Source organism: Raphanus sativus, chromosome 4 (assembly GCF_000801105.2).
Source record: "Raphanus sativus cultivar WK10039 chromosome 4, ASM80110v3, whole genome shotgun sequence".
NCBI classification, from domain to species: domain Eukaryota; kingdom Viridiplantae; phylum Streptophyta; class Magnoliopsida; order Brassicales; family Brassicaceae; genus Raphanus; species Raphanus sativus.
Genome location: NC_079514.1, coordinates 13,283,218 through 13,309,802, shown reverse-complemented (window position 1 = coordinate 13,309,802; position 26,585 = coordinate 13,283,218). Strand labels below are relative to the sequence as shown.

Below are 26,585 nucleotides of genomic sequence, written 5' to 3'. Positions count from 1 at the left end.
AGGTAATTTTAAAAATTTTCAAAAACGGTTTTAATGCTTTCCAAAATCTAACCCTAAGACACATACAATACTACAACATATGTTGATGAAACATAAACTAAAGAATATCATGACTCACTACTTTCACTCATCTGGGCTGAAAACAATTGAAATTGTTATATATTTAAATTATATCTCTTAAGACATATGTTAATTACATAATTCCAATTTTTCACTTATCAAAATATTTTTACAAAATTTTTAAATTATGTTTAAGAATAACTGTCCAGACGACTTAACTTAAAGTCGTCTGGACGACTTATTTTCAAGTCGTCTGTTTACAGACGACTTGCGAGGGTAGAAACGTAAAAAAAAATCCGTTTTTTGTTTATTCACAAGGAGATAGTTGTAATTTCAATAGCCTTTTAAGTTACTTTTGCCTTTGACCCAATTGGGGTACTCTTTTGGGTTTGACTCCAAGTTTTGAGTCACAATTGGTAATTCTCCCTTTATTTATGAGATGTAGATGTTTGATAATTTTTCTTATATTAATAATAAATTTAAAAAACTTAGATTTGAAATTTAAAACTTTTTAATATATACCTATTATATTTTTGGACTGAAAAAAAAATTCAATGGCACTCAAAATAAAGAATTATAAACAATCATAATCCATAAAACATCAACAAAATGACAATATCCAATAAACATAATATTTTCTATAATTTAGATTTTGAAAACAATACAAAACACACAAAAAATGAATTATAAAATACTATCTCCTATTCTTTTAGATTATAATTATATTATGTTTATTATTGTCAATTTTAATGTTATTTAATGTTTTAATCCTAGTTTTTCATGCTTTTTATATACTTTTAATATTTTTAAGTTAATTTTATTTTGTAGTTTATATAATATTTGATACTTTGGTTATAAATATATTATTTGATAATAATTGTTGATTTTAAGGATAAATTAATTATTAACATAGATTCATTTGTGATTCTGATGTTTGACATGTACAAATACAAATTAGTTTATTGTAAGTTAGGAATATGATTGTTTAAATAATAAAAAATTATATAAAAATTTAACATAAGTATATAACTTATATTTTAAGACATATTTTCAATGATGTTTTTAACTTTTATTTAATTTTAATATTGTAACAATTATTTTGGATAACATTTCCAATAAAAATCAGAGAAACTAGCTATAATATTAGTCAACTGAAATTATAAACTAAATATAAGACAAACATAATTATGATATTACCGATATATATTGTAAATATTAATTGTTAATATCTATTTATTAATTAAATGTCTTAAATATCATGATAGGTATATAATTATCTTAAATATCATATATATAATATATATATTAAAATAAAATTCTGCATAATAATATACTACTTAAACTTAACAATATGAAGAATAAGCAATTTCTTTCTCAAATAATAGTATAAATTCACTAAACTGTAATTATAAATAATTTGTTTGGAGAAAATTGAAGGGATATACTAAATTTAAATATTTTCTATTTTAAAATATATTTTATGTTTTGTTAAAGAGGACTTTTCCTATCTTTTTAAAATGGGACATCTAAGAGCAGCTCCAGTGCTATTGTGAGAAGGAGTATTAATTTATAAAGAAAAGGATAAAATCAATAAAAATTAAAAGAAAGTGAACAAAAGTTTTTTAAGTAAGAGTTTAGAACCTCTTGAACATTAAAATAACAAATGTCACTTTATTAATGTCTCAAGAATTATAATAATTAAAATATTAGTTTTTTTTCTTTTAGAACCTCTTACCATATATGTTGTTAATGTTGTTCTAAAAGCCTTTCTAATGTATACCTCTATATTTTTTTTTATAAAATAAAGATTTCTATTATAGAGTTAAATTTGCTTCAATGTATGCTTCTATAAAAAAAATTATATTTTAGAGAAAAATATAGAGGAATCCTACTTTTTGTCTTTATATTTAGAGATGAAAATAACAAATCTCTATATTTTCTCCTATAAATAGAAGAACTCTATTATAGAAGCATATATTGGAGCAAATTCACTTCTATAATAAAAAATTTCTATTTTTGAGAAAAATATAGAGATAAAAATTTAAAATAGAGGTGGATTGGAGATTGTCTAACTAGTGTTGTATTCGGTTTAAGTGAGCTTGAAGTTGAAACTAGTGTAAAACTATAAAGAACTAATTAAAGTTTTTGCTGCAATATGTATGGTTTATGTTATCTGTTCTGAGCTTAATTGTGAACAAATAAATATACTAGACAGATTTCAAAATGTTATTAAAAGTGGGTTTGACGACAAAAAAAAAAGTGGGGCATATGTTGACAAAAAAGTGGGCATATTAAAAAGGCAAAATAGAGAATATTCTTTTTTACAAAAAAAAAAATATTCCAACCGGACCAATCAAGTGGACAAGAGGGTGAGAAAACCATAGTAACTGAGAAATACGGATACAATAACAAAATCAGAAATGCAATATTCGAAATACATAATGACGCAAATTCGCAAAATACAACAAATACGGATTAATAATTCGAAAGTTTATTTATATTCTCCCCTCCCAAAATATATTCCTCGATGCAACAATACAAAAGCCTTAGTCCTCAGAAAGCCCAAATAAGACCAATAACCAACGATCCAACGGCCAATATATACCCAATGGAAACACGTAACCCATGACCCGAACTCGAACTCGACCCGGAGCTCGAGCCCGAACCCGGAGATGAGCCGCTGTTCGAACCGGAATCTGAGTCGGAGCTTGAATCCGAACCCGGAGAGGAAACGGCGGTGGAGTCAGTAGAGACAACGTTGACTTTAACCTTCATACCTGATTCGCAATGCCCTGGGGTCCCACATGCGAAATAACGGGCACCGGTTTTGGAAAGCTTAACGACGTCGTTCCCAGAGCTTAAGGAATTTACAGGTGTTCCCAGGTCACAACTCTTGTATGCCGCTTCGCTTCCCAGCTCTACAACGCTGTGTAGTCCGGAATACTTAAAAACTACAAGGAACGAGAAAAACGGTTTGGTTAGCATTAACCGTCTGGTTTGCCTAAGAAAATTAAATTTAGAGAAAAAAACATACCAAGTTGGTCCCCGACTTTGAAAGATTTATCGGACGTCCAAGAATCAAAGTCAACGGATTGTTCCCAGCCTTGGCTCCCGCCTATCACATGTTGTGCTGCTAACGTTGTCTTAACTGCCAGTAAACCGGAGAAAACAAGGATGATGAGAACTGCTTGCATTTTCATTGGTTTCAGTGAATTGAACCCCTGTTTAAAAATACTATGTCACCTGCTGCTAGCTAGTACTTGTATATATACGAGGCAGTGCATGACATTGGTTGCTTAAGTTATAAAAGTTAGGAAGAAAAGAAACAAAAACAAGCTTGGAGTTGAATCGAAGCTAAGATCTTTAGTAGTTGTCATATCTTTAAATTAGTATATGTGTTCTGTTTGTTTTTGATATTTTTAATGTGTGTTCAAGTAGAACGTTTGCATCAGAATTGCCGAATAAGTTAAGGAGCCAAAAAATCCTTAACATGCAAGCAAGATTTAAGAACCATCCGGTCTAGAAATAGTGCTTGTACCTTTGTGGGTCAACTACTTTCACCTAGAGCTTTTACTTCCTCTTATGTTTTTCTTTGAACCATTTTCATTTTAACATATAAAAAGCTAGCTAGTAAGCTGCTTTTGATTAGTCTGAAAGTCAAGACTGGTCCAAAGTATAGGTAAAAGAACCGATCGCTTAGGGCATCACGATTTTAAGCAAAATTTTAGTTGTATATAGAACACAAAATTTTTTATAACTGAATGAAAAATGCATAAGAGTTTTAAGTGAGCTTAAGGCATCAAAAGAAAAAGAAAATATTGGACCGGAAAGTTAATGAGTACTACTCCAAGAATGAAGATTTTTCACCATTGAATTTGAAAACTATTTGTTGTAAGTTAATAAACCATGGTAAGTTTTATATCACGAAAGTGTAAGCAACAATGAACCATGATAAGATTTTTGAAACTTCACAAGCTAAAGATCCAATAGTCATCATTTCATTAACACACCAGAATATCTCTTTTTTTCTTTTCACATAATCTCTTCAACTATCTGGATTCATTTTCTTCTCATCACAGCAAGTGAAGTAGTAGTACTTGCAAAAATTCACAAGAGCTTTTACTCTGAGACATCTCTTTCTCATTTTATCATATATTATTCTCTCTGCATCTCATTTCACAGAAAGAGCCCCAGTTTCAGAGCTCATCTTCTTCCTCCTCTCCATGAAACTTCCACCGCATGAAGAGAAACCAGGAAGACAACGATGATGCTGCCAGTTAGACTTCTTCTTCTCTTCCTTCACACCAGCGTCCTCTTCTATGGCGACCTTGTTGAATTCGCGTGAGTTTTCACCAGAGAGATAGGGAGAGCTTAGAGATGATGACCCTCCAGAGCTTTCCTCTCGTTCTTCTCTTATACTTTCTCTGAAAAGATCACCAAGCTTCTTCCTCCTCGGTTTTGGAGCTGGAGAAGAGCCTCGAGAAGGCTTCTTCTCGTGGAATATAAGGTTGTTGATACGAGGGAGTCTATCTGAGAAGCTGCTCTTGGGAGTGTTTCCACGCGATGGAGTGAAATCTGAGTAAACAGAGAGCATACACAAATCAAGATTCTTGAACTTGACTACCAGCAAGAAAATAAAAACAAAAGATCCAAGTTTTCTTACCGCCATTTACGCTGTGAAAATCATCGTCCGAGTCAGATTGTAGCCATTGCTGCGTATCGAAAAAGGTTTCATCTTTACTTCCTGTGAAATTAAAACATTAGAACAAGAAAGTAAATGTTTATGATTCATACTTGTGTATATCAAACCTTTTGATTCAGTCACCATCTTAAGACAGAACAAAACAAAACAGACAAACAACTACTAGAACTAGAAAGCAGAGGAGATGGAAACTGCGGAAACTACAAAGCAATGCCTAAAAAGAGATTAAATATGAAATATACTAAAGTTCCCGGGTAAAAAAATTTAGAAAATTTCAAAAACCCCACTTGGTTCAAATTAAAGCGTGAAAAACAATGGAACCCAAGATCAAGAAGAGTGTCCATACTTTTACACCAGTATTTCAGATCTGGGTCAGAGGTAAAGTAGACAACTTTTAAAATCACAATTCACCAGAATAGCTCTCTGTCTTTTCAAGTTACCTTTTTCTCATTATGAGAAACAAAAAAAACTCTGTTGTCACGCGAAAGTCTTTTGTTTTTCGTAATAAAATCATTTTTTACTTCAATTCTATTAATGGAAGAAATCGAATCAGAGATATGATGTTTGATCACATAAGAAAGAGATTGCCTAAAAGTCTCTCTCTCTATTAGTCAAATTGATTAATTTAGAAAACCATTAATGGAATAATAATTTGAGATAATACTGATTTTTTTTCCGATCACCGAACCTCCACCACATGTGCAATTATGTTGAAACGTTTATGTAATAAAAAAAAGTGTTGTAATAGATCAGACAATAACTAAACTAAACATCAGACAAAGACCAAGACCAATCAGGACACGAGTTAATTCAAAAGGAGAGATCTTTATGTAATAAATACCGAAGCTTTTCTTTGAAGAGGAAAACGACCACCGAGATTTGACAGCCGGAGACGCCACACGAACCGGTGTTGTACTCTTTCTCGGCGATTCTGATGAGAAATGAATTGGATGAACATTTAAAAATAAAACTATAAGCAAAAGTATTAATTTTAATATAAATAATATATATCTGAGAAACCCCACATCTACCCCCCAGTCAGATTCAATATCATCATGAACTAATCATTCTTGATTTACCAAAATAAGTAATATTTAATCTGAAGATCAAACACACAGAGAATATGGTATCTCCCTCGATTATAAGAAATTGAGAAAGAAAGAAAAATACCGAAGATTTTCGTGGCAGAAGGAGACGACGAGTACAAGGAATTAGAAATGATCGTAACGCCGTCGTTTTTAACAGTCATCGGAGATGAATCAATATCTTTCGTGGGAGACTCTGGTGTTACCATGCGTTCTGTTCCAAACGGAGACTTATTAAGCGACGACGACGACGAAGATGAGCCCATTCACTGGTATCGAATTTTAAAAGTAAATTTAAAAGATAAAATTTGTAGAGAAAGAGAATAAAAGAGAGAGTGTTTGATTGAGGGGCGATGATGGTATGGTATGTGAAGACAGACGGAACTATATGATTCTTCTTCTTTTTTTTTTTGGTTCGTCGGAGAAGGTTAATTTGTGGGTCCCAGACGGACACGGTGCCCACTCAGTTTTCGTGTTACAACGGTGTCGTTTCATGGACTCCACGTCTTTATCGTGTGAAATATCATGGTGGGACCCATGGGTGACTTTTTATGAGTAACGTGGCGCTTTGTTTAAATCCCCGGATTAGTGATCACGAATTACTCGAAGTTTAACTAGGGTCTTTGAAAGGGCAAGTAGTAATTAATCCCTTATAAGAGATACTCCCTCCGTTTCTCAATAAGTGTCGCTGTAGAGAAAATTTTTCGTTGCAAAATAAGTGTCGTTTTAGCATTTCAATGCAGAATTTATTAATTTTATTCTCTATTTTATTTTTCTATTGGTTGAGATTTATGGGTAATGATGATTTTTTATTGAAAATATGCAAAACTAAATGATTTATTAATCTGTGTGCAAAAGTCTAAAGTGACACTTATAATGAAACAGAGGGAGTATAAAACAGACCGGTTAATACAGTCGTTTTTTCTCCGTTTCATAGTACAGTATTAAGTATCTATTTATATTTTAATATGTTTTCAATGCACATATTGAAAAAAATTTCCAATTTTGATTTTTTTTTAATTCAATAATTATTACTAAAACCAAACAAAATATATTAAGTAAGAGTAAAAATTTTTTTTTGACAATTTTCGTAATTTTGTGCAAACCTTTAAACTTTACTTAGCTTGTTATAAATTGAAAAAAAATAATAATTAAGTTGATTAAATGTAATTTGACGGTCAGAAATTGGAGAGATAAGAAGTGTCATTATTTAAAGTAACTGATGATGATGAGAGTGAAATTTGGATTCACTAGAGATAATCCTTTTTGCAATGGTGTTAATATGTCTTTAGCAATAGAATTTAGATTAGGTCATGCGGTTGATGTTAGATTACATTTGGATATATCAGAATTCTCATCACTTTATTTATAGTTTTGGATTGTACTGTAACAACTATAAAGATGCATTGCACTTATCTTTAAATGTAACGGAAATCCATTTATATATTTTGATAACAATGGTCCTGTGCAGGCTGCAGTATTTAAAAGTCTAGGATCTGACGACCTAACAATTGTCTTCCCTTTGTCAAACGTATAATATTTACCAGTAAATGAAACATACTTGCTTGCTGAAAAGTGAAAGCTGGAAAGTTTATCGTTTAGTAAGATGGTATAGATAAAGACTGCGTGTAATGACATAGTATGTTATTTATACTGGACTAGTTTCTTATTGTTTGCTAATTAAATGAATTTTGAAGATTAGCATATCAATTTTTAACCGAAAATATTAGATGCAACAACAACTATCGTTGGGAAACTAATAAATACAAATGTATTCTTTGACTCTTTGCATTAACATTTTAGTCACGACTTACTTCAGCGAATTCAATCTTTTGATCTCCAAAAGGACATTTTATGTTGCCAAAAAGGACAGATTGCCTCTTTAGGATAGCCACAAAAGCTGCTCCATGTAATTCAGTTATTTTATTTTAAAGTATGTTTGTATGGTGAATGGCAGTGTTCTATGGTTAGTTAAATACTTAAATTTATAGATTTGTATTCAAATTTGCTAATGATACTAGATAAAGATTTTCCATATATACAGTGTGTATAATTGATGAAGTTTAGAATGTCATACGACGTTTAGATTGTTTTGAATTTTAAGTTAGCTAGGGTTTTATCTGCCAACATCTTTTTTTGCAACACTATATCTGCCAACATCTAATTAATGAAGTTCAAACCTGTATATCAGTGTCGTTTATGAAATTAGGTTATAACTTCATAATTTTCATCAGTGATGATGTCGGGTCAAACTCAAACTATATATGCACTACAGACTACAGTGATAAAATTCACATTTCGAATTTCTGCTTTCAACTGACTAGTCCTTTTTTTTATAGCTAGTTGCTCTGATATTTCGATTTTATGTGTAGTATATCAAATATCAATACAAGTAATTAAATGTAGTTGAGTATATAAATTTGTCTAAAAGACGTTGTTATATTTTGGATTATTGTTATTGATAGATTGGGTTTACTAATCTAGGTTTTTGGAATTAGCGATGGTCCAACCCTGTATAATCCACTGGATGCCAAATTTGTTTGTTAAACTTTTCATTTTAGCTCATAAAATATTATCCCTTACGAATTCGACTGTACATGGATTGATTGATGCATACGGCGATTTTTGTTTTGTCGACAAACGTTAATCAAACTCGTAGTTATTAATTTTTAATATTAATAATGCATTTATGATGCATATGAATCCAATAATATTGACATCGGATTTCTCTTTCCGTGACCACAACAAATGGAGTGAGAAAGAGTAATACAAAAGACAGAGTATATAAACAACAATGATTTATGTGGGAGTGGTCATCTATACGGATTTCTGAACCTCTTATATTTATAAATAAACGCCCACTAAGCATCAAATTTTTCCAAAGTTCGTATTTTTCTTTAAATTGTTTGTAACAAGTTTGTAGTCATTGAGAAAATTTCTGAAGAAAGGAAGTGCCATTGCAACGTAGAAGTGTTGTAACTATATTATCGCCTAGTTTTAGAAAACAAAATATAGTATTATCTACTATATCACTGACAAGCTGTGCTGGTTTTTATTTTGTCCATAGGCTTTTGTAGAAGTTTAGATCGAGGTTTAAATAATTTGAGAAAATTTTCGTGAAATCAAGTAACGTAATAGTTTATGCATAGCTTAGCTGATTGTAAAACCAGGATGCGAGAGGAAAATACCTAGAAGTCATGTTTTAAAACGTAACTGGAACATGGTTTGTTACATACGTCTATAACTTTGTTATCTGCTTTACATTTTTAGCAGAAAAAGAAAAATAACTTTGTTAATGTTGTACAAATACATAGATACTACGTGTTCGAAAGCAAGATTAAAAAAAAGAAATAAAACTCTAGCTTTGTTCCAAAAAAAAAAAACTCAAGCTAAAAGCAAAATCTAATAACAAATGGAATCTTTAGAGAAGAAATGATGGCATGGGCAATGTGTGTTATCGGTTCAAGAGTCAAGACAATGCACAAGGATCCAAGAAAGCATTCAAACAAAAAGAAGAACAGTAAAAGTGGAAGGTATGTCATGTGTGATGCCCACTTCTAATGGTTCATGATATTAGAGGAATCCAATTTAATTTGCTTGGTTAAACATAGTTAAAAACCCGCAAAATGACATGCAAGAACTACCAACATAGAGCCATAGAGGTGTGCATTCTGTAAAATGATTTACATTTGAACATATGTTTTTAAAGCCAGCTTGCTAAACTATAACTAGTTAACCTAACCATTAGAAACTGATCATCTAAACCAAAATAATATAAACTTATCAAGTTTTGTCTTTGAATATTGAAAACCAGATACAATTTTGACAGTTGTTATTATATTAGCTATCATTATTACGGAGAAAGATCATAAAACGAGAGAAGGTAACATGTGGGTTAATGACTTTTACACTAAAGAAACAAACAAATAGAACATGTCGTTCTCTTGGACCGACCACGATAACTATTTTAAGTCTCTATCTTATATTTTTGTCCTTATTCTTGTATAGTTACATCAGAGCATGACTTTGCGAATGATTCACACGCAGACAAAAATGAACAAAATGATCTCACAAAATTGATATTTTATTGGATTAGTCCTTAGTTTGATTCCACATTCTTATAAAATCAACTTTCTTTAAAAGTAGCTTCAAAGTTCAAATACATACCAGCTGGTTAAATAGTCTTAACCAACTCTCAACAGCCATGCATAATCAAACCACTCTAGGATGTACATAGACCTCCATATATAAACTGACTCATCATCTCATGTCTGGTGATTGTCAGATATAAGAGGCTACAAGTAGCCTGAAGTATATGATTCAACATATCTGTTTTCATCCGGCAAAACAGTTCTACATCACATATCTGTCTCTGAGTGTTAATAACTCTCTACATTAAGTAATTTTATAAAATATCAGAATAAGAGTTTCTCCTCCAAAGCTCTAATATTATATCTTTCAAATAACAAAAGCACACAACAAAAACAATTGACATCAAAACTTCAACTTAGTTCTCCACATTTCTCCAATAACTTTCCCAGGCTGTGGATTGTCCGGTCCTCTATCGCGTTGCCCGGACGTGAAGTACAAATAGCCGTTCCAGTATCCAGCCATAGCTGTTTTGACACGGTACGGTAACCGTCCGATCACAGACCACGTCTGAGAATTTTTTTATCATACATTTTTTAAAAAAAACGTGATAGGAGAAGGAATCAGAAACATTATAAAGACGGAAGTATAATAATACTGACCAAAGTGTCTAACTGAAACCGGAAGATCTCTCCAACAAGAACAAGCCTTTTGGTCACTGGATGCCAATCCGTGGTCCCACCAACGATAACGATCGAGTTATTGACGATGATCCACGCTGATTCAATGTGGGAATTGTTCTTTGGCATCGGTGGTAACATCTTCCACTTCATCTCCTCATCCATCATGTACACCTCACCATTAAAGAACTGAAAATGGACCAAACGTTAGGAATTGTCTGAGGATACATTCAAAACTGTGGATTGCAAAAAAAAGAGAGGGTGAAGTGAACCTCTCGTCGACGTGAGCATTTGAAGATGGGTGAGTTAGGTTTGGCCATGAAGTCACCTTCTTGACCACCTATCACAAGTAGCTTGTCGTTAGCAACTACACAAGCCCTGCAAAACCCATTAAACACCACGATGTTAAGTAACACATAAGGCTCCAAAACAAAAGGTAAAAGCTGGAGCAAGAATTATAAAAAAAAAAAAACCTGTGTGGTCCACCTCGAGGGATTGGAACCTCTTCCCTCCAATGGTCAAGAGCTTTTCCGTCTTTTACAGCTATGCTCCAATGATCATAAGCAACGGCGTTGCGATTCTCTTTGCTTCCTCCCATCACATGAAGCCTCCCTCTCCATATCTGAGTCGCTGGAGCGTACCTGATATCCAACAAAAAGAAGCTCGATAACTGCAGTTGCTTATATGGTAACACAATACTATTTGAACAGAACATACACTCATGACTCTTCAAGACTGATACATCTTAGAATCACTAAACCCTAAACATTAAACCCTAATGACTCCCCTCAACAGCTCCATTCCGCAATGGCATTGTTTTACAAAGCGTAGTAGACATAGCTCTGTAAGTATATATGTTAGGCAACTAAAGACCTTACCTTGGAGCTGGTAGTGAAGGAAACTGGAGCCAGGTCTTAGTGGATGAGTCCAAGACAAAGGAACGAGAAGTGGGACCTCTGCATTGAGGACCAAACTGCCCTGAAACCACATACACATATCGCCCATCCGTCACGATCCCGAGGTGAGAATTGGCCATCTCATTAGGAGTGTCGAATCTGTCACACCATTTGTTGTCTGTGAAATTGAACACATCCACATGAGAATGAACCTGAGGAAGAGGAGGAGAAATAATCAAATGCCATCAAAGCTTTATCATTAACAAGACACATTTCAAAACAAAACAAAACAAGTAGACGAGAGAGTACTTACGTAGTCGAGACTGCCGTAGCCGGAGAAGACATAGAGAAGGTTTTGGATTTGTACGGAGTAACCGTCGAGTCGAGGAACCGGAGCAGACGGCATTTGCTCCCATTGTAACGCCGGCGCCGGAAAATCGGCAAATGTGGCGGATAGTAAACGGACGTTAACATGTTCTTCATCTTCCGTCTTGTTGCTTCTCTGCAAAAAAAAAGGAGAAAACTTTGAGGGATGTAAGATAGAAAGTCGTCGTTTTTATTACGCATTTGATTCGAACTTACATTCTGAACAATCCGGGAAGCGGTGCTCGGAGCTTGAATCTGCGGTGGGTTTTCAAGTACCCAGATGGAAGAAACGGTGGAGGATGGCGATTTAGTGAAAGGCATACAGAGAAAAGCTGTGGCGAATCCTATCCCGAGAACACAAGTGAAGTACAATACAAGCATCAGTCTCCTGGAAGATCGGTGGTGATGATGATCAGGTTTGTTCGCCATTTGTGTTTTTGAAAAGACATGATCTCAGTTCTAGTTATAAGGAAATATATATAGACTTAAAGCAACACGACGGAGACAAAAAGAAAGAGAGAGAGAGAGAAAGATTTCACGTCGGTGGAGACTTTCTGATTACCGGGAAAAGATGTGCGCCGGTGGTTTTCCCCTACCATATATCACTCCGCTCACTGTTTCCCTTTTTCCTTTTTTTCTTCCCCTCTGAGCGAGCTGGAAGGTTTGCCTGACTATATGGGCTTCCCAGGCCCAATATAGACCCATGAAAGCATAACACGCCTAATGCTCAAGCCTGCGTCTGGGCGTTCTGATAATAGTCTGGATGTAATTGTGTTGATTCGGTGTAGCAGATAGTTTCTAAAGTTTTATCTGTATGAAAAAAAAAAACAGAAAAACTCGCCTTTATGACTAAGAAATACAATATTTTTCAAGCAACTATTCATGGCTTGTGGATGGAGAGAAATGGGAGGAGGCATGGTGAAAAACCAAAGCTTCAAAGCACAATTATAAGGATGATAGATAGAGGAGTGCGAAACAGATTCTCATCCATTTAAAAAGCTGGAGACAAGAAGATGGAGGAAGGTCTACAAACTGGTTCTCAAAGAGACCAGACTAAGAATATCTTGTAAGGAAGAGCAAATAGATTTATAAGTTTTTTTGCAAAGTTAAGTACAAGGCTGCATTGTAAAAAATGTTCCAAAGGTTTTTTTTGATCAATGAATTTGACATTCATTCAAAAAAAAAAAAAAAAAAAAAGGAAATACAATATTTTCCATTACTATATCAGTGTCGGAAGACGGGAAAATTAGTACAAAGATGTATTCTTTATTGAAAACAAACCGGAACGATGAACAGTAGCAGTTTGAGAGAGGAAGCAAAACAAAATGTAATCTTAAAATCATGTCTGATTACGAGGATCAAACTTTTTTCGTTATTATCCTCATAAAACTCTCTACTCAAAAAAAGAAAGATAGGTCTTTCCACCTTCAAAGATTTTTATGACACAGAAAAATAGAGATGCGTTATTACCACTCAGAGAAAAGGCTCTACTTTTTTTTCAAAACATCCATTGTTGAAAAAACGACTGTGTGGAGCCACTGCAAAAGCTTTATAGTAAGCGGTGCTTCTTTAGTTCACCACGTCCAGAACCAGCTTCCGGGACTTGAGAACAGACCATTTCAGTCGCCTGTAGTACGCTGCTTGGAGCAGAGCCAGAGATAGTAGGAATATCCACTTGAAACCCATCTGCAAATTATTATGAAACCCAACATTAATCTCCATCTCAATATATGAAAGCTAGCTCCCGGTTATGAAACCCATCTCTCTGTACAAGCTGTGTTGTAAGGATCGTAAAAATAAGTGAAACACGTGTAAGCAGCATATCAACATGTTAGCATGATACTACACTTGGTAGTACAAGACTTCTTCAAGTCACCTAATCCGATGATAAATGAAATATAACCCAAAATGCAAATATTATGCACCGGAAAAAAAAAAGGAAGAAAAACCTACCAACTTCCTCTCTTCCATTTCTGGTTCAGCTGCCCAAGACAAGAATGACACAACGTCTTTACCCATCTGCACTTGACAAAAACAGTAAAGTTAAAAGCATGACACGGAGCAAGGTTTCGAATATTTTAAATGAAGGAAACCTAACCTGTGCCTCTGTGGCGGGGACACCATCTTCATACTCAACAGCTTCATCATTAAGCATTTTCGGCATAGCAATTGCTCCCCCAGGGAAGTAAGGATTGTAGTGTAACCCTTCTCTTATCTGTATAATTATGATAAGACTCTTTCGCAACCAGCAAATCTGAATTCGAAGAAGTCTAATCTAGAAAATGAGATAAAAATTACCGAAATGCCAGCAGGAGGATCACGGTAACCCGTCAGAAGAGCAAAGACGTAGTTCTGACCGTTGTGACGTGCCTGGCAGGTAGAACATTTGAAATACTTAGATCACTGAATATGCTACAGATATCCAGTATTAAATAAAAACAGTAACAGACCTTAGTGATAAGACTTAGATCAGGAGGATACGCTCCACCATTAGCGAACCTTGCAGCTGATTCGTTGGCATATGGTTGAGGCAAGCGGTCACTGAGTTTACCAGGACGGGTGAACATCTCACCCTCATCATTAGGCCCATCAACAACCTCGATTTCAGCTGCCATTGCCTTTGCCTCTTCCTCTGTGTAAGCGACACCCACCAAATCACGGTATGAGATGAGAGACATTGAATGGCAAGATGCACAGACTTGCTGATAAACTTGATGCCCACGACGGATCCTGGACATACAACATCAAACCTTCATCAGCTAACACAGTATTAAAAAACAGAGTCTAGATATCTAAGGGATAAATACAGCAATTAATAAAAAGTACAGTAACATAACACTCACGAAGCATGGTCATATGAGCTGAGAATGCCATCATGAGGCCAAGGGTAGTCAGGACAGGCAAGTCCATGTTCGGCCTCATCAGCAGAGGCTACCGTAGAAAAACTCAAGAGCCCTGTAACACCAGCACCCAAGAGGGCAAATGCTCTTACGCCAGAAGAACCAGCGTCCACATGAGCTTTCTTAGAAGAAAACCACGACAGGACCGGAGTTGCCTGCAGGAATAACACAAAACCAGTGCTAAGAATATAAGTTACATGCTCAAAAGATTGTTCGTATACTTAGGTTCACACTGAAGCAACATCTATACACAAATCAACAGACCATATCTTTGTAACAAATGACACAATGAAAATTCAAAAGATGATTCTTTTATCTCCCAAAGCACGAAGCTTTACCCAAACAAATAAACATAGAAATCTCTCTTTAAAACAGATCAATTTAGAATTATTATAAAAAAAAAGGTTAATTGAGATTTGGGAAACATCTCACGACTGATTGGGAGTGAAGCTTCCTCCTGAGAATTTGCTGGATAACTCCTCCTCCAACCATTTGATTGACGACGCTTTGTACCAAATCAACTCGCTGGAGAGCAAACAAAAAACGAATCGAAACAGAATCACGAAGCAGTGATAATGCGATAAGAATAAACAAGCCCTAGAAATCTGAGTCAACATTACAGATCCGTCGATATAGATCAAACGTCAGATAACATACTGAACGATTAGAATAAGAGATATGGCTACAGAGAGATACTAACCGGTAAATGAAGTGACGAGATCGGCGACGGAGACGACCGAGGGGACGAAGAAGAAGTAAAAGATAAAACGAGAGAAAATGGGAGTTCCACGATGGCACAAGAGGCTGCTAACACGCGATAGTTCTACGTTTTTGGGCCTATGGGCCAACGTCAAATTGCATGAGCCCATTTGTTGCTGCATTCTTTTTACCAAAGCCCATTTGTTTCTACTTTTTTTTTTATCAACCCCATTTGTTTCTACACAATGCAGAATTTTTTGGAACTCCATTAAAGATATTTGACCCAAAAAAAATATTGCACGTAGAAGTTATATTTGGCTTCCGTAATATAATGGATTTTTGTAACAAAAATGTTTTTTTAAGAAATGATACAAATGTTTTGATAAGGAATATTCTCCATTTTATTATTTTTTGGAGTCTTCACTAAAATTATAATAAAATAAAGCAAATTTGTGAAATTGATAAAGTAGGAAGCAAAGGAACCAAAAATATATTTAAAAAAAAAGAAACAAAGTAGGACGCAAAGGAAGCCAGTTTTGAGCATCATCAACGGCTGGGTTTCTTCAACACAAATTCCTAAACACTTCTATTAATATTTTAATTTAATTTGTTTACCTGATTTAAATTTAATATTTGGAAAACAAAAACAGCAATAGAAGCCCGACATCTATAGAAATCAGCTCTTCCCCCTTGACCAACATCTCTTCCTAAAGAGATTCACGTTGCATTTTCTATTTTTTCTTTCATGCTTTATTATATTTTATTATTATTTTTCTAAAAATTTTGTTATGAGAAACTACCAGTAATCCTGCTATTAGAATCAGTTCGAGTATGTATCCACAAAAACTGGAAACACAGAAAAAAATTAACCTTTATTTGATTAAAAACGTATCGAAACAACGATATGTTTTATTTTGTTTTAGTTAAACTTTATTTTAATTTTTTATTTTTTTTGCTTAAATCTGGACAAACTTTATTTTGTTTGTAAGTATTTTTATTAGTTTAAAAGAAAAGACAAAGTACTGTCCAATGTAAGGCACTGTTTTATTAACTAATATTTTTTTATCAACTATAATACATTAGTTTCTTTTTCTTTTACAAATTACAACTGTTATATCTACGAATAACATCGTAATAAACCAGCTTTCAAAAAAAAATATGATTGTCACGAGTATTTCCTATTCGTTTAATCACATATGTTGGCATGCATTTTGCATATGGTACCCTATGAATATAAACAAAAGAATATGTATGTATATATTTCAAATGTGCGATGAGTCATGACATACCAGCTTTTTCAACTCATGAATGGAAGACACATAATGCAACATGATTGGTCGGAGATTACAAGGACCAATAAGAGTCCTCAAATAAGGTATAACAGCATATTTCGTTTTGATTTGGACCCACGCATTAATATAAAAAAAAAGGGCGGATATACAACATTATTGAAGGGCTTGGATAAGCCATACCATTAAATTTATCACATGAAACCTATGTGTATGCACCTGAAAGGATAAAACATATATTTCATATTGCTTCTGTATAACCAACGGGTGTGCCTCATCGTTTATAGTGGCCTGTGAAAATTAAATACTATTGTGTGTTGGACCATGCATAATCATATTAACCATACATTTGCTGATAATTTGAAATACAAAAGTTAAGTGACCCGAATTAAATAGCTCTAATAGGTTGTCTAATAATAGTATTGGCCATTGTTTTATTATCGTAATCAAACCTTAATCTTTGTATGGCACAACGTCGTAAGAAGGACAATATATTCTTGTTTATATTGTGAAATTTTAGATCAGTTTACAACTAGTAAATATATTTTGTGCCATTTTTCTATTTAATTACGTTCTATTTTTTATTTTTGTCAAAAAAAAAATCTTTAAGTCAAACTAGTTTCATATACTATTTAAGCTAATGCCATTGTTTTATTATCATAATAAACATATATTGTATATATAAAAATTAATATGATATATAATTATAATAAGTTGGTTGTTTTAAGTTTAACCATTTAAAAGGTGATATATAAGTCTCACATATAAAAACACACACACACATACAAGCTCTTGTAGATATATGTATATATAATATGGATCCACACCTGTGTATATTATATGTTGGCGTTACTCATCTGTATGATTGATTAACATGACTTTTTTTTACTAAATAATAATCGGCACGATAATTAACAGATTGTAATCGTAGGAACTTGGTCTGGGCAAAAAAACTAGAACCAAAGAACCGAAGCGAACTGGAACCGAATCGAAATACCCGAAACAGGACCGAAACCTTCAAGTATTTGAATGGTTCATATATTTATTTATTCGAAAAAATCGAACCGAAACCGAACAAGTACTCGAATATATAAAAATATTATATATAATTTAAAAATCTATTAAAATATCCAAAAATATTTGAAGAAACTAAATTATTAGAAAGTATTTAAATTACCTGGAAGTATCCGGATATTTTTATCCGAAATATCCAAAATTTTATCATAACTATCCTATATTTTACCAAACATATGGATATTTAACCCGAATTATTCGAACTACCCGAAATAGCCTAATTAGAACCATAACCGAATGAGAACTTTTATAGGTGTTTTCTGGTTCCTACTTTTACTATCCGATCCAAACCCGAAACTACCCGAAACAAACCGAAAATAAATCAAGTAGTAAATGGATCTTCTAGCCCATTATCTGAACTACGTGATACCCGAACTAACCGAACGGAACTGGTACCAGAAATCCCAAGCCTAGTAGGAAGTTTAACAAGAAGTTATCTGAAACCTAGGACTAGCTAGTAGTTGTTTCTGAATGGTTATCAAAATACAAATAAAATGATTTATTCTTGTTACTCTTATCTCAGGTACGTACAGAAGAGAACAAATAATTAAATTAAAGAAGCAAAAGAGACATAAATTTGCTGCAAAAGATGACATAGAAGATGCACAAAAATCAGCCAATTTATTTAACTGTATCTTACGCTAACCCTAAGCCACGTGGCGAAATACCATTTCTCCTGATTTGCCCCGAATGATAATCTTTCGGCTCACCGGAGAGAGACACACAGAAAAACTATAGAAAGAAAGAGAGAGAGTGTGTGAGAGAGCTGTTTAAATAAAAAGGGAGAGAGAAAGTGAGAGAAAGATAATGGAACAAGATGAGTGGTTGAATACGCTAAGATACGACGGCAAGGTGCAAGATAAAGTTTCCGTCGACAGTCTCATGCTTCGGTACCGTCCGATCGCTCCAAAACCGACGACCGATCAACCATGCGGTACAGGAGACAACTCATACGGTATGAGCAAACGAACCAAACGAAAGTACGTTAGGGTTTCGAAGAATAATAAAACCACGTGTCGAGGAAAGAGCAGATCTGACGTGTCTGATGGGCGGGAACAAGCTGGAGTCGTGACTCTTCAACTCCTGCCGGAAAAATCCGATCTCTCAGGCGGATTCACGCCGTTAGATCAGGACAGTCTCGATCCGTCGGTGAAAACGATAAACGGAGTAGAAACACGTGAAACTAACACATGGGCTATGTTCAACGGCGGCGTGACGGCGGAGGTGGAGACATGGGTGACAGTGGAGTCTGTCACAGGCGTATATGACGGTAGTTCGAGTTCCCCTGCGGTGGGGTGCACGGACATTGAGATGGTGGATAATCTAGGTAAGGACATGTGCCCTGCGTTCGTATCGGATGCATCAAACCGTGTGGTTTGGGTTAACGAAGCTTACCGGAGAAATGTTTCCGGTGAAGATTGGTCGTCATCTTTGCCGTTGCCGGATGTTACGGTGTGGTTGGTGGCGGAGGATTCCACGGTGGCTATGTATTGTAACTACCGAGCTTTCACGTGTAGGGTGAGGATGCAGTACACTTGGCAGGAGACAAAGTATACCAAAACGGTGCCGTGTGATGTATGGAAAATGGAGTTTGGTGGCTTTGCATGGAGGCTAGACACAACAGCTGCTCTGACTCTCTGGCTTTGATGCTGATTGCTGCCTGAAAAATGATGGTAAGAATGATAAAGTTAAGCTATGTGATTTGGAAGTGCGACTAATCACAACCTTTAATCGCTCTAGCAAACTTTGTTTAGGCATATAAGAGGTTGAATAAGAAACAAGTGATGATAATGTTGAGAAGTATAAGGAAGCTGATAATGCTTAAATATATAGAACATGCCGTAATAATGGCAAATGTTTATTGGCAAAGATTAAATAAAAGATGCCATGTGTATGGTTTTCCTACTAATCTTGGCTTCTGTTTATACTCTAGATTGATGAATCTACTAAATTTATAATAGATCAGTGTGGTACGAGATATCTCACATGGATTTACTAAATTTATAACAGATCTGTGTGTTACGAGATATCGCCAGTTATTTCACAAATACAATATATTATTGTGAAATGGATTTGTATAGTATGATTTAACTATATTGTAAAAGAAATTTGATTTTTAACTAATAAATATGTCATGAACTTAGATTTGATATAGATATATACACCAACATATATGTTTTTTTTTTTTTGAAAAATACACCAACATATATGTTAGTATGGAACACATGAAATATATGGGGACCCCTATTAGGTGTCATACTTGGAATGAAACTACTTCACTAAGCTTTCGAGTTCCCCACATTACACATATATACAAACAATTACGTGTAATATAAGGCTATATCATATCAGATTTAAGAAAAACGACATGCTCCATATTTTTCTGTCCTTTTAACGTGCACTTGTCTGTTCGCTATTGGAATACTTGTATATAGCTTATTCTTTATAAAGTATATATGTATATGTTTACGGTTTTGAATTTTGACCTTTTATATATATATATATATATGTGTTTCTTAATGACTTGTAGTCAGCATCAATTTAACTTATAATCAACCTTCTTGCAGCTCTTTAAATATGTATTCATGCATCCTTCAAAGCCGTGCATCACACAAATGCATGTTGTTTGTATCTGCATATATAAGCGAAGTACGTATATCACCAGGTTTTCAATTTCTTTCTTCTCTAGATTGAAATTCTATAGTTTGAGCTTCATTTTATGTGATAGCTAGCTTTGACTGATCCATATTCTATATATTTTCATCTGTTCTTATATAATGCATGGAAGAACTAGGAACGTTGTATGTATTTTGAATCATTCAGATTGTCAGAAACATATGTATATATACACTTTCTTTGTATAGATACACTTTGCATACAAGCAACACAAATGTGCATTTTTACGCATGTTAAAGTTACTTGAACGGTATTTTAACCATATCTAATTAAGTTGTATTCTTATAAAGTAGTAGCTTCGTGGGTTCTGCTTATTTCTGCATGTGGAGAAGCCTCATTGGCTGCCAAAAAGGTTGACAAGTTAAAAAGAAAAAGCCAAAAGTTCTTCTAATGAGAAAGGAGAATAAAGTTGTAACATTCACACACGGATCGAGCATACACTTGGCATTCGATAAGAGAAATATAGAACCAATCAGCGTCTTCACATTTCTCCCTTATACTTTCTTTCCGACAAGCTGACGTCATTATTTTCTAGGACCCGTTGATTGGTGGTGCGGTCGTTCACGTATCACAGTGAGCAATCGAGCGGTACGTTATGACATGTGTTTTGTGCTCGCGTGTATTGAACTGAATAGTCCTCTCGAGTGCGTTGGAATTTTTGGTACACGACAACTTTTAACATGTAGTTGAAGATACTCAAATCTTAAATGGCCAACCAATATAAAGATTTCGAAAGTGTTAGTTATTTAGTGAGAGAAAATGAACATCTTACATTCTTACACAACATTAGATCGAGAATTTTAGCTAGTGGGTCGGTTCAAGTTTATTTTAGTGGGAGTTGAATTTTTAGTGATTGTTAGACCATGATTATCGCATAGACCCAACAAAAGGGGTTCTTCAATTTTTTTTTTTTTTTTTTTTTACTTTTTGTCTTTTAAAAAAAGAAAAATTAAAACCCACCAATCGCGGGCCTCCACGTGTCAGTGGGGTCCGCAAACAGTGCAACACACCACCAACACACGTTTCTTCTCTCGCGACTTTTGTAACAGATCTCTTCATTTTTGTGGGGGCCTACCACCTACTTTTACTCTGAAAACCCCTTGAGGAGACTGCAATAAATATGTTCTTAGACTTTGTAGAATCTGGTGTCATTGATTTATATATTCTTACCATCTTATTAAAAATCAAGTATTATTGATTTGATGATTTATTAATTCTATATACAATCTTTTTGTTAATCAAAAAAATTTAGATTTTAATGATTTTCTAAATCTATTAAAGTAAATGTTATTGGGAGTTGTATTTTCACCATTTAACTCATAACATAAGATTTTGAGAACACTACTTCTATACCTTAGATTGTTAGAATCATTGTATCAATTTATTTTCATAGAATTTCGTAATATACAAAAACTTTCTACAACTCTTTCCAAATTTAAAAAATCTCTCGATTTCTAAAATTAATAAACTTTAAATAAATCTTAGTCCCATTAACATCTCCTATCTATACTATTAAAAGGGAATCAATTTTTAAAAATCTACTTATGAAAGTTGTTTGGACCTATTAGTTAGACTACTAATGTTTTGGTGTTACTTTAAATTTAAACTAACAATATGTTACCATATATTTCTCTAACAATATTTACCTTAATCAGTAACAAATATATCTGTTTAAATAAAATAAAATATTTCCTATTTCTTACTCCTACAATTTTGGTATCTAACAAATTAATTTTGTAAACAACAAAATTAATTATAAATTTGTCTCTTTTATTTAATTAAGCATCAGTTATCATTTTACATACATATATTCCACGCCATACACATATAAGTTGTTCAATCCATGCATAATAATTTTTTGTTCATATCATTAATTAATTTAACTATATAATTTTTTAAATACTTTTAAATGAATTATATTATTACCCCTCATTTCATGTGAAATGTTCTTTCTCTAAATATTTTAAATTGATTTTACAAACAATACTTATAACTAAAATTTGTTATCTAAGAATTTTTTTAAAAGATATTAAAAATCATATAAATATATACTATTAAACTAGCAAAAAATATATCATATAAACTTTAAAAATATAAATCTTATAAAATGCACAGAAAATATAATGAGAGAGAATAGACATGTGCATTCGGATCCTGGATCAAATACAGATTGATTCCTATCGGGTCTAAATCTTTTAGCTCCTAGACATTTAGACCCAACTAGGTATATTTCAAAATTTTCAAGTACGCAATTGGTCAGAAAATTTAAAACCCGAAAAAGAATCAAAAGATCTGAAAACTCAAAAATACCCGAAAACCCAAAAAAATCTGAAAATATTCAAATACTAAACTCCCACCCAATTTTACCCGGAATCTCACACATGAACCAATAAACACGCTCGAAAGTTTACTTCAATACCCATAATATATTTTAAAATTTTGAAATTTTATTAAAAACCCAAAACTATACCTAAACCAAACCTAATTTTTTTTAAAATATTTGTAATACATAAAACAGGACCCACAATACCCAAATGAATATAAGTAATATATACTTACGAAACATTTTAGGTACCCTTTCGGGTCTCGAACATGACCTAGACTCGAACCAAGACCAGGCCAAGACTCAAACTGAGACCCGCAGGTCCAAAAAAATACCAAATATGTATTTTACCTAGATTCAGATCCGAACTAAACATGTATTTTCAAATAAATTTTGGTTTGGTTTTTCGAATCCAGATAATATATCAGGTTTAAAAGTAGTTACACAATAAGACTGTATCTACAAATCTTTAATAAGATAATCATATATAGATTTAAACATATTCACTTTTTCAATATAATACGATTTTATAACATAAATATATAACAATCTTAAATTATTTATTTATATTTAAAAAATTCGCGCTTTCTAAGCGCGGATCAAAATCTAGTTAGAGTTATAATCAAAGTATATATATTCTCTGTACCTGATATTTGTGAGTAATTGAGGGTTTTAGTGGGCAGGTTCAAGTTTATTTTAGATTTAAAAGCAAAGAACATATATTACCTATATACTATATTAAATCAAAAAATATATACTATATTAAAACATAGTTGGTAGAATTTGTTTTCATGCACCACCACAAATTAATATAATTGAATAAACATGATCACGTATTAGATAATGCAGAGTCACGGGATAGTTCTTGGAGCACTATTATCGGTGCTTCTTAGGTTTGTCCTAAGTCATTATTTGTCAAAAAATAAATCAAAAATATGCAATTAACCGAAGGACGTCCTTAGCTTAGATACAAAATTAGACGTCCTTATGAGACACGTGTTGCCTTTTCATCCCATCTCTTTCTCTCTCTTGAAATCTCGACGACTCCATCTTCTTCTCTTCTCCTTTCTCTTTTGCCGTTGATTTGAGGTTAGGTTGAAGTTGTTGTTTTCTTCCGATTGCAATTGCTCTTTCTCAAACTTTTCTGAGCTGATTATTGCTTCTCGCCGATTTGATTCTCGCCGTTGTGCCTTATTTTCGGAATCATCGAAGCAATCTTCAATTTCTCTTTCGATTTTGTAAGAGGAAGAGCTCGGCAAAGCAATCATCTTGTTTTTTTCCTATATTTCAACAACACTTTCAACCAACACTTTTTGGGTCTTGTTTTTGTTGTTCTGTTCTCTCTGTTTTCGTTTTGATTGCTTCTCTTTTCTCTTCTCTTTAGATCTTTAAAGACTTTGTTGGGTTTTGTAGGGTGTTTGGATCCAGAGAATTTTAAGGAGTTCAAACTTGTTAAGAAGCAGTGTTTGACCATTGGAGAACATATCAGTTGCATGTTTTGCTCTTCTTACCTCTTTTGTTTTCTCTTCATACCAAATTTGATGATTTTTCTGGGTAGAATCTGAACTTGTCTAACTTGCACAAGTTGGCGATAGCTACTTCTTCTAATTGAAGCTTTTGTTGCATTTTTTTACATGATTGTGTGTTTCGAGTTTCGACTCTGTTTTTCTCAGTAGTACTATTAATAGCTCCGATTTTTGAACTTTCACATCTATTTTTATTTATTTGCATGTTTGGTCTGTCAGAGGGGGTTTGATTAGGAAGATAATGTTTGTTAAAAAAACTTATTGTGTTGTGTTCTGTCGAATGAGCTGCAAACTGATTAGGAGTTTAGGCTCATGTGTGTGTGTCTTGTTTGTTTGTAACGAAGTATGGTAGATGATGTTCATGGATCAGCTCCTTGTCAATCATGACATTCTTTCTCTGTCCTTACTTCCATCTACTCTGCTTTTACAATTTTTGTTGATTTCTATCACCTGTTTCTATTTAGCCACATGCAAACATATGCTTGAGAATTGATACATTAATTTCAAAACTTTCTTGCTTCAGTGTCAATTTATGTTCACCAATACTAGTAATGCCTGCATTAAAATGGTCTATTGGCAATCTTTAATGATTAGCTATGTGCATGAATTTTAAAAAAATATATTTTGTTTTGGCTTTTCCATTAGTTTGCTCAGTTTCGTTGAAGCTGTATTATCAAATGGATGATGGTGGGCATCGTGACAATGGTTGGCATAAAGCATCTCAGGGCAAGGTATCTTAAAACCTATACATCATTTGTTTCTTGCATATTTGAAATGAGAACTGAATTGAAATGTCCATGAAAATGAAGCAGTGGATGATGCAACAACAGCAGCAACAACACCAACCATCTATGAAACAAGTGATGTCGATCATAACAGCACAACTGTCGTTATATGCAATTAATAAGAGTGAACCAACTTTTAGGAGAGTTTATTCAGATGAACATGTTCTCATCATCCGTGTTAGATACAGTAAAATCCTTGAATTGAGTTGTTGCTTGTTGGTAACTAATATTACTACGTGTTTTTACTTGAGCTATTACGGTAGTTAATTCTTCTTTCCTTCAGAATTGCAACAAACTAAAAACAATTATTTGTCCTAAGGACTCAACAAAAGTCCTATCAATAATCTTAACATTTTGGAAATGTCCTTGTTTTTCTCTCTTAACATCAAAATACTAAGAGCAAGATTATTGGTAGGCCTTAGGATTAGGTCCTTGATACACATATATGTGTATGTATATATTATATAAGCGTATATATATGTGTGCTAAGGACTTTACGGAAACCAAAACCGAAAGTTCCTTAAATAAGGACTTTCGGCTTTGGTTTCCGTAAAGTCCTTAGCAAACATATATATACGCTTATATAATATATACATATACATATATGTATATTAAGGACCTAATCCTAAGGACTACCAATAACGATGCTCTAATTAAACAATCTAAGGACTCAATAATTAGTCCCACCAATCTCTTATCATTTAGCATACCAGCAGTAAAAAACATTGTGTTTATTTAGAAACACTTGTGCGAGCACTGTGATTGGTCTAAGTTTCTGCAAAATTCCTGAAAGAAAGTACATTTATGGTGGTTTTGATCATTGTTGTAAGGAAATACTAAAGCTGTATCCGACCTCCTTAACAGGTTGGCTTAACAGGTCTCCGTCTTTGAGATTTCAACCAAACGGAGTTAGAAAGAAAAAAATCTTTCAACTAAACGATGCACTCGAGTTTTTTTAAATAAGCTATAGAGCAACACAATCATCATGTACGAAAAGATTTTTTTTTTTTTATAAAAAAACGAATTTTAGCATCTCTAGAAAGTAGAGACGAATCAGTCAATCAGAGATGGCATCTGACATTATATTTATTTATATAATCTAAAGTATTGATCGAGTAACTTGTAGTACTCTTTATGTGGTTCAAGTAGGGTTCTATTGGCGTGAGAGGCTCCACGTGTACTGTCGCTTTCGATAGTGGTATAATAGATGGAGGTCTCTCGTTCGTCCAGCATTTGGTTGGATCGGGACCATAATCTTGACGTCCCATCACCATAGATACGCTAACATATAAGCATCCATCAGATAACTACTAACCCAAGTTTTTTAGACCCAATCAATCCGAAATCCCGCTCCTTCGTTAATATACTGTATTATCACATTACTATTTTGGATTTTTGTTTTAACTTAATCTAGAGGTATTCCAAATACATGGAA

General features: G+C 33.6%; 5 protein-coding genes across 9 annotated transcripts; 1 reads left to right on the top strand and 4 right to left on the bottom strand.

Moving 5' to 3' along the window:
• Nucleotides 1–2,418: 2,418 nt before the first annotated feature.
• Nucleotides 2,419–3,325, bottom strand: LOC108838297 (mavicyanin). The gene is made up of 2 exons (XM_057009192.1): nucleotides 3,095–3,325; nucleotides 2,419–3,011 (listed from the first exon to the last, which is right to left on the bottom strand). The coding sequence occupies exons 1-2, from the start codon at nucleotides 3,258–3,260 to the stop codon at nucleotides 2,614–2,616; spliced, it is 564 nt and encodes a 187-aa protein (XP_056865172.1). The 5' UTR covers nucleotides 3,261–3,325; the 3' UTR covers nucleotides 2,419–2,613.
• Nucleotides 3,326–4,040: 715 nt separating this feature from the next.
• LOC108834769 (uncharacterized protein At3g27210) lies at nucleotides 4,041–6,220 on the bottom strand. Its single transcript, XM_018608094.2, has 4 exons — nucleotides 5,933–6,220; nucleotides 5,604–5,693; nucleotides 4,724–4,804; nucleotides 4,041–4,635 (listed from the first exon to the last, which is right to left on the bottom strand). Exons 1-4 carry the CDS (start codon nucleotides 6,111–6,113, stop codon nucleotides 4,232–4,234), a joined length of 756 nt encoding a protein of 251 aa, XP_018463596.1. The 5' UTR covers nucleotides 6,114–6,220; the 3' UTR covers nucleotides 4,041–4,231.
• Nucleotides 6,221–10,163: 3,943 nt separating this feature from the next.
• Nucleotides 10,164–12,432, bottom strand: LOC108849172 (kelch repeat-containing protein At3g27220). Its single transcript, XM_018622688.2, has 7 exons — nucleotides 12,095–12,432; nucleotides 11,826–12,014; nucleotides 11,495–11,724; nucleotides 11,090–11,257; nucleotides 10,889–10,994; nucleotides 10,599–10,805; nucleotides 10,164–10,506 (listed from the first exon to the last, which is right to left on the bottom strand). Exons 1-7 carry the CDS (start codon nucleotides 12,305–12,307, stop codon nucleotides 10,342–10,344), a joined length of 1,278 nt encoding a protein of 425 aa, XP_018478190.1. The 5' UTR covers nucleotides 12,308–12,432; the 3' UTR covers nucleotides 10,164–10,341.
• A 694-nt stretch (nucleotides 12,433–13,126) lies between these two features.
• On the bottom strand, nucleotides 13,127–15,610 carry LOC108855480 (cytochrome c1 1, heme protein, mitochondrial). Its single transcript, XM_018629319.2, has 8 exons — nucleotides 15,479–15,610; nucleotides 15,211–15,303; nucleotides 14,722–14,933; nucleotides 14,329–14,608; nucleotides 14,177–14,248; nucleotides 13,977–14,093; nucleotides 13,832–13,897; nucleotides 13,127–13,564 (listed from the first exon to the last, which is right to left on the bottom strand). Exons 2-8 carry the CDS (start codon nucleotides 15,268–15,270, stop codon nucleotides 13,448–13,450), a joined length of 924 nt encoding a protein of 307 aa, XP_018484821.1. The 5' UTR covers nucleotides 15,271–15,303; nucleotides 15,479–15,610; the 3' UTR covers nucleotides 13,127–13,447.
• A 2,094-nt stretch (nucleotides 15,611–17,704) lies between these two features.
• Nucleotides 17,705–25,402, top strand: LOC108855481 (uncharacterized). 5 transcript variants are annotated; one of them, XR_008944918.1, is made up of 4 exons: nucleotides 17,705–19,513; nucleotides 20,408–20,489; nucleotides 25,011–25,096; nucleotides 25,178–25,402. XR_008944918.1 is itself a non-coding variant. In XM_018629321.2 (2 exons), exon 1 carries the CDS (start codon nucleotides 18,648–18,650, stop codon nucleotides 19,485–19,487), a length of 840 nt encoding a protein of 279 aa, XP_018484823.1. In that variant the 5' UTR covers nucleotides 17,705–18,647; the 3' UTR covers nucleotides 19,488–19,513; nucleotides 20,408–20,690. The 5 variants fall into 5 exon arrangements, 1 of the variants encoding a protein (XP_018484823.1); XR_008944919.1 differs by having other exon boundaries at nucleotides 25,175–25,402; XR_008944920.1 differs by lacking the exon at nucleotides 20,408–20,489.
• The last annotated feature ends 1,183 nt before the right edge of the window (nucleotides 25,403–26,585 follow it).